The sequence below is a fragment of the Panulirus ornatus genome, chromosome 39 (assembly GCF_036320965.1).
Source record: "Panulirus ornatus isolate Po-2019 chromosome 39, ASM3632096v1, whole genome shotgun sequence".
Taxonomy (NCBI): domain Eukaryota; kingdom Metazoa; phylum Arthropoda; class Malacostraca; order Decapoda; family Palinuridae; genus Panulirus; species Panulirus ornatus.
The window spans coordinates 7,929,005-7,944,658 of record NC_092262.1 but is presented as its reverse complement, the minus strand read 5'-3'; the positions used below and the strand labels follow the sequence as shown (position 1 = coordinate 7,944,658).

Here is a 15,654-nt window from a genome sequence, read left to right as displayed (position 1 = left end):
GTTGGCTCCTTCGGCATCTACTGAAGTTGCATCCTTCGGGATCTACTGAAGTTGCCTCCTTCGGGATCTACTAAAGTTGGCTCCTTCGGCATCTACTGAAGTTGCATCCTTCGGGATCTACTGAAGTTGCCTCCTTCGGGATCTACTGAAGTTGGCTCCTTCGGCATCTACTGAAGTTGGCTCCTTCGGGATCTACTGAAGTTGCCTCCTTCGGGATCTACTGAAGTTGCCTCCTTCGGGATCTACTGAAGTTGCCTCCTTCGGGATCTACTAAAGTTGGCTCCTTCGGGATCTACTGAAGTTGCATCCTTCGGGATCTACTGAAGTTGGCTCCTTCGGGATCTACTGAATATATATATATATATATATATATATATATATATATATATATATATATATATATATATATATATATATATATATTCTTTTTTTATGCTATTCGCCATTTCCCGTGTTAGCGAGGTAGCGTTAAGAACAGAGGACTGGGCCTTTGAGGGAATATCCTCACCTGGCCCCCTTCTCTGTTCCTTCTTTTGGAAAATTAAAAAAAAAAAAAAAACGAGGGGAGGATTTCCAGCCCCCCGCTCCCTTCCCTTTTAGTCGCCTTCTACGACACGCAGGGAATACGTGGGAAGTATTCTTTCCCCTATCCCCAGGGATAATATATATATATATATATATATATATATATATATATATATATATATATATATATATATATATATATATATATATATATATTCCTGAGTCCACGGGGAAAATGAAACACGAAAAGTTCCCAAGTGCACTTTCGTGTAATAATCACATCATCAGGGGAGACACAAGAGAGGAATATAGCAGTCAGTTGATATACATCGAAGAGACGTAGCTAGGACGCCATTTGGTAAACATGCGATTGTCCAAGACAGAGAACGAGCGTATCATAATCTTATCATGTGGACCAGAAGGTGGATTGTTTACAAATCTTATCAACAATAAAGTTATCCAATTTGTAAAGACCATCACTAATATTAAGATCATTATTCTTTGTGTATTTAATAAGAGAAGATTCAATGCTATTTCTCGTGGTACTGGAGTTATTCATAACTGATATGACTTTTATTTCTCTCTTGTGTCTTTCCTGATGATGTGATTATTACACGAAAGTGCACCTGGGAACTTATTGCGTTTCATTTTCCCCGTGGACTCTTAGGGTAAACTTGATCATGCGCAAAACTGTGATCCTTTCCAATATATATGTATATATATATATATATATATATATATATATATATATATATATATATATATATATATATATATATATATATATATATATTGGGGCCTTTGTTGTCTTTTCCTAGCGCTACCTCGCACACATGAGGGGGGAGGGGGATGGTATTCCATGTGTGGCGAGGTGGCGATGGGAATGAATAAAGGCAGACAGTGTGAATTGTGTGCATGGGTATATATGTATGTGTCTGTGTGTGTATATATATATGTGTACATTGAGATGTATAGGTATGTATACTTGCGTGTGTGGACGTGTATGTATATACATGTGTATGGGGGTGAGTTGGGCCATTTCTTTCGTCTGTTTCCTTGCGCTACCTCGCAAACGCGGGAGACAGCGACGAAGCAAAATAAAAAATAATATATATATAGATAGATAGATAGATAGATATAGATAGATAGATAGATATAGATAGATAGATAGACAGATAGATAGATATAGATAGACATAAATAGATATATATCACCGCACATAGACCGTTTCAACAGACTCGGACTAAAAGCTGGGCCACCACTGGGGTGCGAACCAGGGAGAGCCAGAGTAGGCAACATTGCCTCGCTGACACGAACCCCTACCTTACATACGTTTTGGCTTCCATAACATACAACCCACACAGTCATCATCACGTGGACTTTATAAATTCATTATAAATCCCCACGGCTAAATCAGGTGATAAAAATACATCTGAAATCACAAAATTTCTCGTAGTTTTTCGTCAAGTCAAATTTGCAGACTGGGGTCAGACATGTTTAGGGCGGAACCGTTAGTTTGACAATGGACGGTAGTCTGTTCGTCTGCAAGTAACAATTAGGGTTTTGCACTACCCACAGGCAAAGCGGCTCACCAACGAAACGCCATGTTGCTCTCCTATGCACGACCAGGGCATAGAAGAAAGAAAGAAAGAAAGAAAAAAAAAAAGGGGGGTCACATGAGCAAAGAAATCTTTTAACAGGACGAGTTTTTTTTTTTTTTTGCCCAGCAGCAGCTATGGCACACCAAGCTGGACAAGGAATGGTTGAGGTGACAGGCCATACATCTTGTTCAAAAGGGCGCCCCTGCCACCACGTCAGCCACTCACATAATTACTACCATTATGCAACGCGACGCCATCTCACAAAACCTACTTTGACAACGAGGGAATTCTCATGAAACTTTATCCCACTTCTACTTCGCCACGTTACAGATCAAATAATATACATAAAATAAAAAATTCACAGAACTTACGGTGATTAAAATACTTAAAAAAAAAAACCTTTCAAATCAACTTCATCTTTAGCAAATTCTAATAATTCTGGGATTTGTCATACACATCATTTAAAGAAAGAAATAAAAAATCGTATTTTGCTATGTACGATTAGAAGAGTCGTATGCATCGAACACACCAGCTACGATTATAAATTCCCACATGTTCAGTGGTATAATGACTATGTGATACCACTTGGGCCATAATTCCCTCATCGGTAGCTTGATCATACTATTAAATACTACGAGGTCGACTTAAAACCCTGAGCGGTGGTGGTGTGGGCCACGCTGGGCGAGACCATGAAAACCTCAGCCAAACCTCCTCCCGCGCGCGCGCGCTGTGTGGTTGGCAACACGTGGTCGGAACATACATTAATACCATATATTCGTAGTATATCAAACGAATTTTTGGGTTATTTTCTCTCTCACTGTCTCTCCACCTAGTCGTATATATATAAACTTGAAGTGAGGAAGTTCCCGACATGGTGCGCTGTGGGATGGCCAGTGGCGCTGGGTCTCGTAGCGACATTTCAAGTCCAACCGACGCGCTAATGTAGGGGTGTATGGATGAATGGCGGAGTGGGGGGGAGAAATGGGGGGTGGAAATGGGGGAGTGAAGAAGGTTGCCAGCTGCTGGTTGTACCTTCAATAGTATACTGTATCACACGCTCCCCGCCCCCCTCTCTAAACTCCCCATACCCCCCCACTAGTACAGTACTACACACACACACACACACCTCCTCCCTGCCTCCCATGCCAACCTAACGCTCACTCCCTAGTTAGGTTTCAGCGTGGGTTTTCGTAGGTCAATATTTAGGGAATAAATGGGACTGGCGTTAAATAAATGCCATTCATAGTTTGAAAACTAATATGCTAAACAGATGCACGTTCTCCTAACACACAGAGTAGTGCTCTGAAATGCGTTTTCCCAAGACGAACGTTAATGCTATATGTTTAACCACAGATGTTGCTACAACGTACGTATTTCTAACGTACGTGTCACTAAACAAGATTCGTTAATGCGAATTTGATTTAATCGTTTCGCCCGGGCAAAAGCAAGGCGGATAAAGAAATACTACGAAAATGTATTCGTTTTAAACTTAGCTGTTGCTGCTGAGTGTATTACAGGCTATAACGAAAAACCGTAATTATAACGAAAAATTAGTTGAACATGGAAGCTGAATGACATTATAGAAGTATCGAAGGAGGAATAGGAACGGAAAAAAATAGAGGGTAACGCTATAAGGATACAGGGAGACTTAGACAGGAAGGAACAGAGAAACATGGGAGAAAAAACGGGATGGAAAATGGGCAGCCGGAGGGAGAAGGGAAGGCTAACTCGCCGGGAGGAAAGATGCCTTGCAGCCCCCCCGGTGGTGGTGATGCCGGGGTTAGACCAGGTCCACCATGTCACACGTCACGATTCCCGTACAGCGTACAACGAAGACGGTATGAAGACGTGAGGTAAAATGACGGAGAAGAAGGTAGTGAATTATAGAGGCCAAATGGAGGCGGGTGGGGCGACAGATGGATCAGACGACAGGAAATAACCCAAGGTACAGGAATATGTGGGTGCAGGATGAGGGAAATCATACACTGGCAGAGAGGAAACACAAAAAAAGGAAAAAGGAAATAACAGGAACGAAGGCAATGTGGTGTTGGTTTAAGCGACAGGAAGCGCGTACTAAGACGAGGATGGTAAAGACGTAGAGAAAACACGTACGTACGAGGGAGATGGTGTCATGAGGGAGAAATGTACGGAAAGAAGATGATGAAGGAAGAAGATGATGAAAGAAGAAGAAGATGAAGGAAGGACCAGTTTACGGAGGTTGCTGCCTCGCCTCCAACCCCGGTAGTGGGGTCGTGAATGGTGGGGAGGTGGGTCGTGAAGGGAAGGAGGGAGGGATGTGGAGGTGTGGGTAAGACGATAGAAATGGTCCCAGCGACTTGCATAGCCGCTTCCTTCCTTTGCTTACGACGGCAGACGCACGGTGCGCTCGTGCAACGTCGCAATCTCTACAAACCCTCCTGATGTACGACGCTCTTGCTTCACAACCCGGCTTCCCGACACTGAAGTTCCCTAACACCAATATGGTCTTACAACACTCCACAACTTTACGTTGATGTAAAGTTAAAGTTTCGCAACGCTTCTCCGCACAAATTCAAAACTCGACAGCTTAAATTCACAATCTGGTAATGACACATCACAACACTGCAATACAATATTTCGCACAACACTACATATATATATATATATATATATATATATATATATATATATATATATATATATATATATAAAACATCTCTTCACAATTCTTCCCACAATGACGTAACTTCCCACTACAGGAGTTTTACAACCCCTACAACTCAATACTTCAGTTTCACAACACTACAAGTTATCGAAGCTTTCTCGATCTAGCGAAATGACATATAATGCTTTAACTTTTACTGTGACAATATAAAAACTTAAACAGTAACTAAATTAAATCAATACACCATAACATTCTACAGAAAATTTCGTTTTGAAACTTAAAAATATCACGAAAACGAAAGGCGTCAGAAATGAATCTACTAAAAAGGCATTCATTCGTAACCTTAACTTTAAATTATTAGTATAGATATAAATAATCTAATTTGTTATACATGGGATGTCGACCGGGGCTTAGGGAAACAGACTATGGTCCTCATGGCTTCCTCTTACCTATTTTTGTGCATTTCCTTCCGCCTCCAGGTATACAGCAGATGGCCAGACAAGAAATTATAATTCATGTGTGTCTAGTGAGTGTAGTTTCAGGTAAGTGTATATCCGTTGGAGTGGATTCTTGTGTATGTTTGGTGAGTGTAGTTTCAGGTAAGTGTATATCCGTTGGAGTGGATTCTTGTGTATGTTTGGTGAGTGTAGTTTCAGGTAAGTGTATATCCGTTGGAGTGGATTCTTGTGTATGTTTGGTGAGTGTAGTTTCAGGTAAGTGTATATCCGTTGGAGTGGATTCTTGTGTATGTTTGGTGAGTGTAGTTTCAGGTAAGTGTATATCCGTTGGAGTGGATTCTAAGACATTATTTAACGCTTGTCGATTAATAACAGCACGAATTTCTCTGTTCTGTTTACTGACGAGGTGAGGGACAGGGAATATGCTGGAGTGAAAGGCGTTTACACGGTGTGTCATAATATGCTTTTAGTGGGATGTCTCATGTTCAAAAAATTGTCGATTATGATGAGGCACGCTTGCACTGGGATATATATATATATATATATATATATATATATATATATATATATATATATATATATATATATATATATATCATCCCTGGGGATAGGGGAGAAAGAATACTTCCCACGTATTCCCTGCGTGTCGTAGAAGGCGACTAAAAAGGGAGGGAGCGGGGGGCTGGAAATCCTCCTCTCTCGTTTTCAATTGTCCAAAAGGAACAGAGAAGGTGGCCAAGTGAGGATAATCCCTCTTAGGCTCAGTCCCCTGTTCTTAACGCTACCTTGCTAACGCGGGAAATAGCGATATATATATATATATATATATATATATATATATATATATATATATATATATATATATATATATATATATATATATATATATATATATATATTCGCCAAATTCTTTTAATAAAGATCTTGTTGCGAGAGCCGCTAACGAGACGCATTTCCAGGGTACAGAGTTGCGTAACGCTGGACCCCGAACCCGTGGCTCGGGCGGGTCTGTTAAAACTCATAGATCAAGTTGGTCTCTGCTAGAAGCTGCAGGTCGGCCAGGCATGTTAGCAATGTGAGGGTACACAGTGTGGTCCGAGAGAAAACAGCTTGGGAGTGGCGGGGTCTCTCTTGCTGGCAGATGCAGTTCGACCTGACGTACGTCTATCCCAAACTGCACAATTAGTTCGGTCGACCTAACGTGAAATTCGAGGCTCAGACAGCACAGAGGGTAAAGGTCATTATGTCACCTGGGATTTAGGGTTATCTGTCCTCTGGGTCACAAGAAACGTTCAACGTCAAGTTAAATATGACTATAATCGAATCTTTTTAACACTACAGAGCACTGAATATAATTATCATCAAACCATCTGCACTGTGTCCCGTAGGAGTCATTATTATCAAAACTAATATGGAAGATTAAATCCACAATTACATTAACAAAAGCAGGTATTTATGGCGGTAATATAATATACACGACCTTCCTTGCTAACTTAGATTTCTGGACACGACCTTTCTTAACTTTAAATGAAATTTCAGATCTTTAAGGTTTTCGATTCTTTTTTTAATAAATGAATTAATCTTTTTCTTTCCTTTATGAATACAGGAATATTCTCAAGACTTACGACTGCTCTTCAATTGATTAAATCTTTTTCCATGACTTAGTGAAGTCATTCCCAATTTTCCATACCACAGTTGTCCAAGTTCGAAATAGATTTCCATATCAACATTTTTCCGTTTTCTACACCATGATGACCATAATATTATTCTCAAACGAAAACCTGTGAACAAATGTTATTCAAATATATCCCGAGATTAAATAAGAATTCCATAACGCATATCACTCATTTTAGTTCAGTTATCAGTAAATCAGACACATCCTTCGTATGTAAAGGGAAAGGTTGCATATTTGAATAACTCTCGTTTTCATAACCTTATATCAATCCCCACCTCAAATCCGTTTGCAGAAATTCCAATCTGAATTCGAGCAGTTGAAGATTTGACGAAAATATTAACGGGGAGAGAGAGAATCGCAGAATTTCTATCCCTCTTCGAATATTCGGTAAAGGATAATATTCGGGCAAATACAATCTCTTTCAGCATTGCGACAAGAGAACAGCCAGGACCATTCACAGATGTAAGACCTGGTGGTCTGCTCGTACACGTAGATGCCACCATTAAGCAATCGTAGTAAAAAAATGACCACAGGAAATTCTATGGCAATATATACGAAATTACCAGCTTTCTTTTCCCCTGTTTGATTGGATAGTGTCTGATACAGCCATTTTTCCGACTTCGACCGTGAACTAGATTGTATATTGCAATCCCTTGTGTAGAATCGTGTCAAGTGGCAACTACGTAAACGAAAAATGGTGTGTTTTTGAAGAGAAATGATATTGAAAAGCTTACATTTGGCTGCTCTCTGTGTGTGAATGTTGGCCAGGGAGTCAAAGAGGTATATGAACAAAAAAAAAAAAAAATAGGGGGTTTACTTGACGTGTGTTTCTGGAAGCTACAGGAGCAGGTTCAATGGAGGCGATGCGAGAAGTCAGTTTTTGCAAGGCGACGGTAATACTGTTCGTGAGGTCCCAGTCCCGGTATCCCACCAGTGGGACCCACACGCGAAACCTTGCCCGATATCAAAAACCTTCCGTCCGACGATAATAATATTTGCAACTGAACCAACACCTGTTGCTGATCCTTTTCTACTCTCGCCAGGTTCTAAGTGAATTCAAGGCACGTCGGTTCGTCTATGGTTTAGAGAGATGCTATACGTTCGTCCATGAGAGAGAGAGAGAGAGAGAGAGAGAGAGAGAGAGAGAGAGAGAGAGAGAGAGAGAGAGAGAGAGAGAGAGAGAGAGAGAGAGGGATGGTAGGGTAGGTGTGTAGGTCGGTAAGAGCGTGGTACTCACCGCCAGGGGCCAGAACCTGATCATAGCTTCCACCAGCGACCGCTCTGCACCCCACCCAGCCACGTACCGCCACCCAACCATCTCCTCGGCCACCTCTCCCGTCTCCAGCGGCTCTGGATCCTCTGGAACATTCTCGCGCCTTCCTACGCCAAGTCCCTCACGTCTCCCTTCACCCGGCTTCCCCAGTGGGTTCCCTCCGTGGTCAGCAACATTCCCAGTGGTTCGATGTCTGTCGTCTTCCGATCCAGTTTGGCTGAGGTCTGCTGGTTCGTGCCGGGCGTCCGTGGCTTCGTCAACACCTCCCGAGGAGCGGCCGCTTCTGGCGAGCCCAGGCCAGATCACGAGGGGCTTCGCAGAACCGAGTTTCTCGGTAAGGTCGTGTCGGCGGAGGAGGAGAGGGTCTGCAGGAGGGAGGAGGGCTGGTGGTTGGTAGTCCCCGTGGATGCTGTTGACACACACCCACCGCTGGCTCCCGCCCACCGCCCGACGCCCAGCCGACATCCACCTGTGGAGCGAGAAACACACTACTCACTTAGATTGCCGCCCCAACGCTACGTTTATTTACAATCGTAAAAAAAAAGATGGGAATTTTTTGTTGGCAGGACTGAATGGGTAGGCTTTTGTTTTGGATGTTATTTTTTGTTTGTGTGTAGCGCACAAGGGAAGGATGCCCGTGTTTGTATGTGTGTTTTACTATATCTGTTAGTCCTTTGTTTAATGTCTTTGTGTAATTACTTGTTTGCGAAGGGGGGGGGGGGGAGATGTTTGATATTCTAGGGGCAACGTCTCTCAACCTCTCTATTCTGTCGCATAGCATGAAAAAAAAAATATGTCAAAGATGAATAGATTCGTCATTCCATCCCCTGCTATGACCATATACCCACTACTATACGAATATGTCTTCCCAATCGAAGGTTTCCAAGGATAGTCTGTTTGCTTGGCTCCCATCAGAGAGCTGGTCAACATGGGACGTATTTATACCGAACGAGCCACAGTCATGTTTTCCCTCTTGGGTTTAAGTCCTTGGCTGTCAGCCTCCGTGCAGACAGCCCAGCTTCCTTACTCGAGGTTAAAGCTTTAGTTGGCCATAATGGGTTCCTCTGCCACATATCTGTAAGTCCTCGAGCGACCCAAACACCGAAAGAACACGGATAATCTCGCTTCAACCTACGTGGTAAACATTGTCCTCAACACTTCTTTCTCCATCATTTTCTTTTTCTCTAAAGATAATTTTGGCATCATAATTATTTACGTGTGTAGATGTCTCATTACGTCGTGTTGTTCAGGTATGGCCGCCACATTAACTAGTTCTTTACAGTCCGATAATCGTCAAACTTGTCCAGGGAAGTGATTTCGTAGCCTGGCCCCCCCATGTCATTCTGTCCCATACCTTCATCCCTTTACGGCTACTAGCACTTCGCTTTCGTTCTCCATGTATCTGACCTGTTGCTGGAACCTCTTTAGGTCCATATATAAATTTAGTAATCCTCCGAACCAACCCTTTATTTCTATCTTAAGAATGAGGCCATCTCGCCCGACGGTAAATAATAAACTGAATCTTTCTCGGAAGTAATTGAAACTGGTCACAAACAGTAGAGGACCCCATGACTGATCCTTGAGGAACGCCAGACGAACTCGGGGTGAATAGGCATCTCTTGACATGTTCCCTTTTGCTCCCTTACACTGAGGGTCATTTTCGACCACCGGAGGGTTATACCTTATGTGTGTGTGTGTGTGTGTGTGTGAGAGAGAGAGAGAGAGAGAGAGAGAGAGAGAGAGAGAGAGAGAGAGAGAGAGAGAGAGAGAGAGAGAGAGAGAGAGAGACACGGCAGCCATTTCTTGTCCACGTTCGTCCGTGACTCCTTCCTTCCCTCGCCCGGGCTTCCTGTGGTTCCCTTGGCTGGTCAGGGTTTCAGGGAACTGGTCAACACACCAACCATCCCTCTCCTCCTCACCTCACCTCACCTCCTCCTGCTCCCACGAGAGATAATAGTGGCTGATCATGTCTCCTTGATCCTCCTCGCCTCCCACTTTGGACACTTCAATGATCACCTCTCGCTCATATTAATACATACGTCCCCAGCTAATCCCTCACCATTTTTCCAGGATTTTCAAGGATTACCTCCCGCTCATCCTAATACATACGTCCCCAGCTAATCCCTCACCATTTCCCCTGGATTTTCAAGGATCACCTCCCGCAAAATGGCGCCAAAATCCTGTCTCTTCGTGAATGCATGACAAAGAGTCCCAGATGCGTTTTCTACTTGTGGTCGAACATGACTCACGACCCATTTTTCTTGAGCTTCTTTTCCACGTACTTGAAGATCATCACTGGTGACGACCAAGGATGTAATCTACATGTCTGTTCCTCACATGTCTGTCTGTTCCTCACATGTCTGTCTGTTCCTCACATGTCTGTCTGTTCCTCACATGTCTGTCTGTTCCTCACATGTCTGTCTGTTCCTCGCATGTCTGTCTGTTCCTCGCATGTCTGTCTGTTCCTCGCATGTCTGTCTGTTCCTCACATGTCTGTCTGTTCCTCACATGTCTGTCTGTTCCTCACATGTCTGTCCCTCTTTGTGATGTGTTACAGCGCTGACTCCAAGATCTCTCTCTGTCGTGAGGTTAATTACGTATTTCTCTCCCATTTTACGACGGCCAGAATCTGGTCTGCTGTCACCCTTTTACATCTTGGTTTATTTTCCGAGTTTTGAGGATCAATTTCCATCATCTACTTGTATGATCTATGCTCCATTTTCCTGGGTCACGAAGCAGAACCCCCCCGGTGCATCGTCATTCGTGAGTTGGGCCAATATCATGAAACACAATGAAGTAAGACTCGATCGAAATATCCTAAAGGTATTCTACACAGATTAGAAATACTAGTGGTCCCCAACACCGCGCCCTGCGGAACCCCATTTCTTACTGTCAATCAACCCTGAGAGGGCGGTTCTTACATCAGTTCTCCGGTGTGTAGCAGGTAAGTAGTAACCTTCCACTCCATCTAACAAACCCTCCCCGTTAATCTATCAGCAGAAAGCCTTCTGGCAGACCGAATTACACAGTTCATCCTACCTCGAGGGGAAAAAAAACGTAATGATTTCTTTCTTATAGAAACCCTTTAAAGATTTGTTACGCTTATACTTTTTCTGAATCCCTTCTGTTGTTAGTATCTGATTACATATGTAGTAGTCTGTACACCACAATGGCCACACTGTCAGCCCTTCAAGCCACATTATTTTCCCCGTGTGATTTTTCTCGACCTCTTCCTTACTACAATTGTTGTTATCGTACTTCAAGGGAAGTCATCGTACTCACTAGGGTAAGTCGTCATTGGGGTAATGGGTTAGGGGCTGTCTAGTGTCTGTGTGGACCTCTTCATAACTACAAGTTATCGTACTCAAGGGAAGTCATCGTACTCAGTGGGGTAAGTCGTCATTGGGGTAATGGATAAAGGGCTGGCTAGTGTCTATGTGGACTACATCAGCGCACGAACACGCCAAACGCCGCACTGGAGACTAAATAAACAAGTAACTTATAAAACTGAACGAATCAATACTTGTAAATATAAACGAACTATACTTGATACCTACCATTACGGAATGTTACCTAACATGGCTACCTCTGTTCCCCCATGAATGCCACACACACACACACACACACACACACGGACAGTCGAATTATGTAACCCTGCCATGACTGAGGTGGGAGTAAACATGTGTACGTAGCGCCCTGGCCTCTCAGGTACACAAGTGATGGAGCCCCCACTGCCGCCGCACACCCGTAACACCTTCCCTGGGGCTCCACACACACACACACACACACACACACACACACAGTGGAGTGTGTCTCTTTAATGACCCCCTCCCCCCTCTTACCTACACATCACGCTACCGTACGAACACTACAGCCTTCCCCAACACTTCCAGCTCGTGCATAAGAAAGAATATAAGCCATTTTTCCCCTCCATAAACAAAGAGTTCAAATTTAAACTCAAGTATGCGGACAATATGACGAGGAACCCGACGAGCAGAGAGGGAGAGTAAATCACGGAGCATACGGGGCAAAAAAAGAAGAAAAAAAAAAAAAAAACCCTTCCAGATTCTGTCTTGGGGCCCGCTCGGGGTGGACTCTGGTTCCACAGTTCCTACGGGATAACTATTGACACATGACAACGCTGCCGAGTCGTATGCTTCCATACATGACTGCCAAAAATAAACTCTGAGGTCCTGCTAATTATTCTAAGACGATATAATATGGAGGAAATCATTTAAAAAAAATTACACATTCCTATTAATCCGGGTCATCAAAGATCTTCATATCGAAAGACAAAAGGTTAATTGTCGTCTTTCAATCGGAGTCAATCAACACAACACAGTGGTGTACGAAGGCGCCATATTTATAGACGAAGTGACCAATCTGAATTTGTCTATAGGGAACGTAACATCGCCAAACATCTCTCGCAACCATGTCAAAATCACCATAAAATGTACTAAATCAAATATTTATCCAAACCTATCCAGGCGCAAACTAAAGAGATGGGTACAAATCCATTTTTTTTTTTGAGAGGGGTCTGTCTTATTACGAAAAAAAATTCGTTGGCGCTTCTTAAGTGTGACTACTGTAGGCCAACAGGACAAGAACCATTTCCTGCCTTACAGAAACGACTGAGAAGCAACAGAGCGACGCAAACAGTAGTGATTACCGCACAAATTTGAGGCTTCCCTTGGTTCTGGGAGGAGGAAATGTGGCAAAAGTTCTCTCCAGTATATGGATCTGGGATCGCCACACTTCATATTTGGCTTCAGGTTACTCTTTCAGATTTCTGAAGACTCTAACTATTTTACGATATCAGTAATCTTCCTCAGTCGATCTTTCTACTTCTAATGGTTAAATAAGCTATACTCAGAATTTAGAATTAAATAAACTATTCTCAAAATAAGGTGACCCCTATTAGAGAGCCATACACTCCCATACAATGCACTGCCTTGTGAGAGCTGGACGAAAGAACATGGGAAGAAATGGAAAAAAATAATAATACTGAAGGCTTGCCAAAACATGGGACTCGGAGACAGAGGAGAGGCAGTGTCGCTGTCAGTATATACAAGGAGTAAAACATGAAAGAATTAGAAATGAGTTCCAGGAAGGGAGAATATTACACATATCTACCACAACTCAGTTTCCCGCCTTCTGTAACTTCGTGCGGGAGACGGTAGCCCGTCCCTTTTATATATGTATATATGAATATTATACTGAAGATCTTATCCTCTTCCCATAAATATCCAGCACAATTAAAACAGAAAAAACCATCGACTATATTCAATAAATGACGTAATGCAGAAACGCTGAAACCAAAGCTATTGTTCACGGACCGCCTTGATATGTGTTGCCATCACCTTTTTTTTTTTCTTTTCTTTTACGACATGAATTAAATCTATTTTACCCTGTCCATTCACACATGATTAATAAGATACATTTATCGTTTTCTGGTACAAAATCTACACTGTATTACTTAAACTGGTGCGTATATTCTTTGAAAAGCTTATGATTTTTAAGGGTAATTTGGGTATTGGCAACTGTCCACCTTCGCCATCAGATCCACTCATACAAATCTATGCACATTTTATACCCCAAATGGCCATATTGCCTCTAATGGTACATAGAACTCTATCATTCGTCTTACTCTACATATATCTACGAAAGAGATTAATTGCCAAATTAGACACTATTCGAGAAGTATTAGTCTTCCGAATCCACGTGAAGTTTAAGGAACTCGTAATACGTTAGCGAAACTCGTAATACGTGAGCAAGAAAAGAATGTCCTCCCACCCCTTCACGTCTTTTTTCACTACATGCATTAATAATGTGGATTTCTTGCCCCTCTCCCCCCCCCCCCCCCCGGTGCGCCGTCGTAAAAATGTCGATATCATGTTCTAATTAAGCCATTAAACTGTCGGGTTTGGTAATGCGAGGGCAAGTTCTTAAATGGCCAGCGTTCTCGCCCGTCATTTCCATGGGTTTAATAGAAGACTACCTCAGGAAATAATTATATGTATATATATATATATATATATATATATATATATATATATATATATATATATATATATATATATATATATGTATTATACTTTGTCGCTGTCTCCCGCGTTAGCGAGGTAGCGCATGAAAACAGACGAAAGAATGGCCCAACCCACCCACATACACATGTATATACATACACATCCACACTAGCACATATACATACCCATACATTTCAACGTATACATATATATATATAAGTACACAAACATATATACACATATATACACATATATATATATATATATATATATATATATATATATATATATATATATATATATATTATCCCTGGGGATAGGGGAGAAAGAATACTTCCCACGTATTCCCTGCGTGTCGTAGAAGGCGACTAAAAGGGGAGGGAGCGGGGGGCTGGAAATCCTCCCCTCTCGTTTTTTTTTTTTTTTTTTTTTTCCAAAAGAAGGAACAGAGAAGGGGGCCAGGTGAGGATATTCCCTCAAAGGCCCAGTCCTCTGTTCTTAACGCTACCTCGCTATCGCGGGAAATAGCGAATAGTATGAAAAAAAAAAAAAAAAATATATATATATATATATATATATATATATATATATATATATATATATATATATATACATTCTTTCTTTCTTTTAAACTATTCGCCATTTCCCGCGTTAGCGAGGTAGCGTTAAGAACAGAGGACTGGGCCTTTTTTGGAATATCCTCACCTGGCCCCCTTCTCTGTTCCTTCTTTTGGAAAATTTAAAAAAAAAAAAACGAGAGGGGAGGATTTCCAGCCCCCCGCTCCCTCCCCTTTTAGTCGCCTTCTACGACACGCAGGGAATACGTGGGAAGTATTCTTAATCCCCTATCCCCACGGATACCCTGGGGCACGATGGTGTACGACTACCCTGGGGCACGATGGTGTACGACTACCCTGGGGCACAGCAGTGTGGGCTTTCTCAATACGACGACCTGGCCTCTGATCCGACCTTATTGAGGGAGGAGTCAGGTCAAATAACATGGCCATCGTAACCATGTGTCGGAACGCTGTCGTAGCTTCAAAGGTCGTACCTTCGTTCTCAAGGGTCGTACCTTCGTTCTCAAAGGGTCATACGTTCGTTCTCAAAGGGTCGTACCTTTCTCAAGGGGCTGTACCTTCGTTCTCAAAGGGTCGTAGCTTCGTCCTCAAGGGTCGTACCTTCATCAAGAGTCGTATCTTCGTTCTCAGAGGATCGTTCCTTCGTTCTCAAAGGGTCGTACCTTCGTCCTCAAGGGTCGTAACATCGTTCTCAGTGCTCGTACCTTCGTTCTCATGAGGGTCGTTCCTTCGTTGTCAAGGGTCGTACCTTCGTTCTCAAGGGTCTGTACCTTCGTTCTCAGAGGGTCGTTCCTTCGTTGTCAAAGGGTCGCACCTTCGTTCTCATGGGTCGTAGCTTCGTTCTCAGAGGGTCGTTCCTTCGTTGTCAAAGGTC

The 15,654-nt window shown here is 42.6% G+C and overlaps 1 protein-coding gene across 4 annotated transcripts in view; it reads right to left on the bottom strand.

Annotated features, from left to right (window-relative positions):
• Positions 1-15,654, bottom strand: part of LOC139761088 (uncharacterized) — a 33,380-nt gene that overhangs the window by 997 nt on the left and 16,729 nt on the right. For 3 of the 4 annotated variants that reach the window (XM_071684944.1, XM_071684945.1, XM_071684946.1), the window contains one exon: positions 8,141-8,645. The exons of the other annotated variant lie outside the window; for it this stretch is intronic. In XM_071684944.1, coding sequence (XP_071541045.1) covers positions 8,141-8,645 — 505 coding nt within the window. The remainder of the gene's footprint in view (positions 1-8,140; positions 8,646-15,654) is intronic. 4 annotated transcript variants of the gene reach the window in all.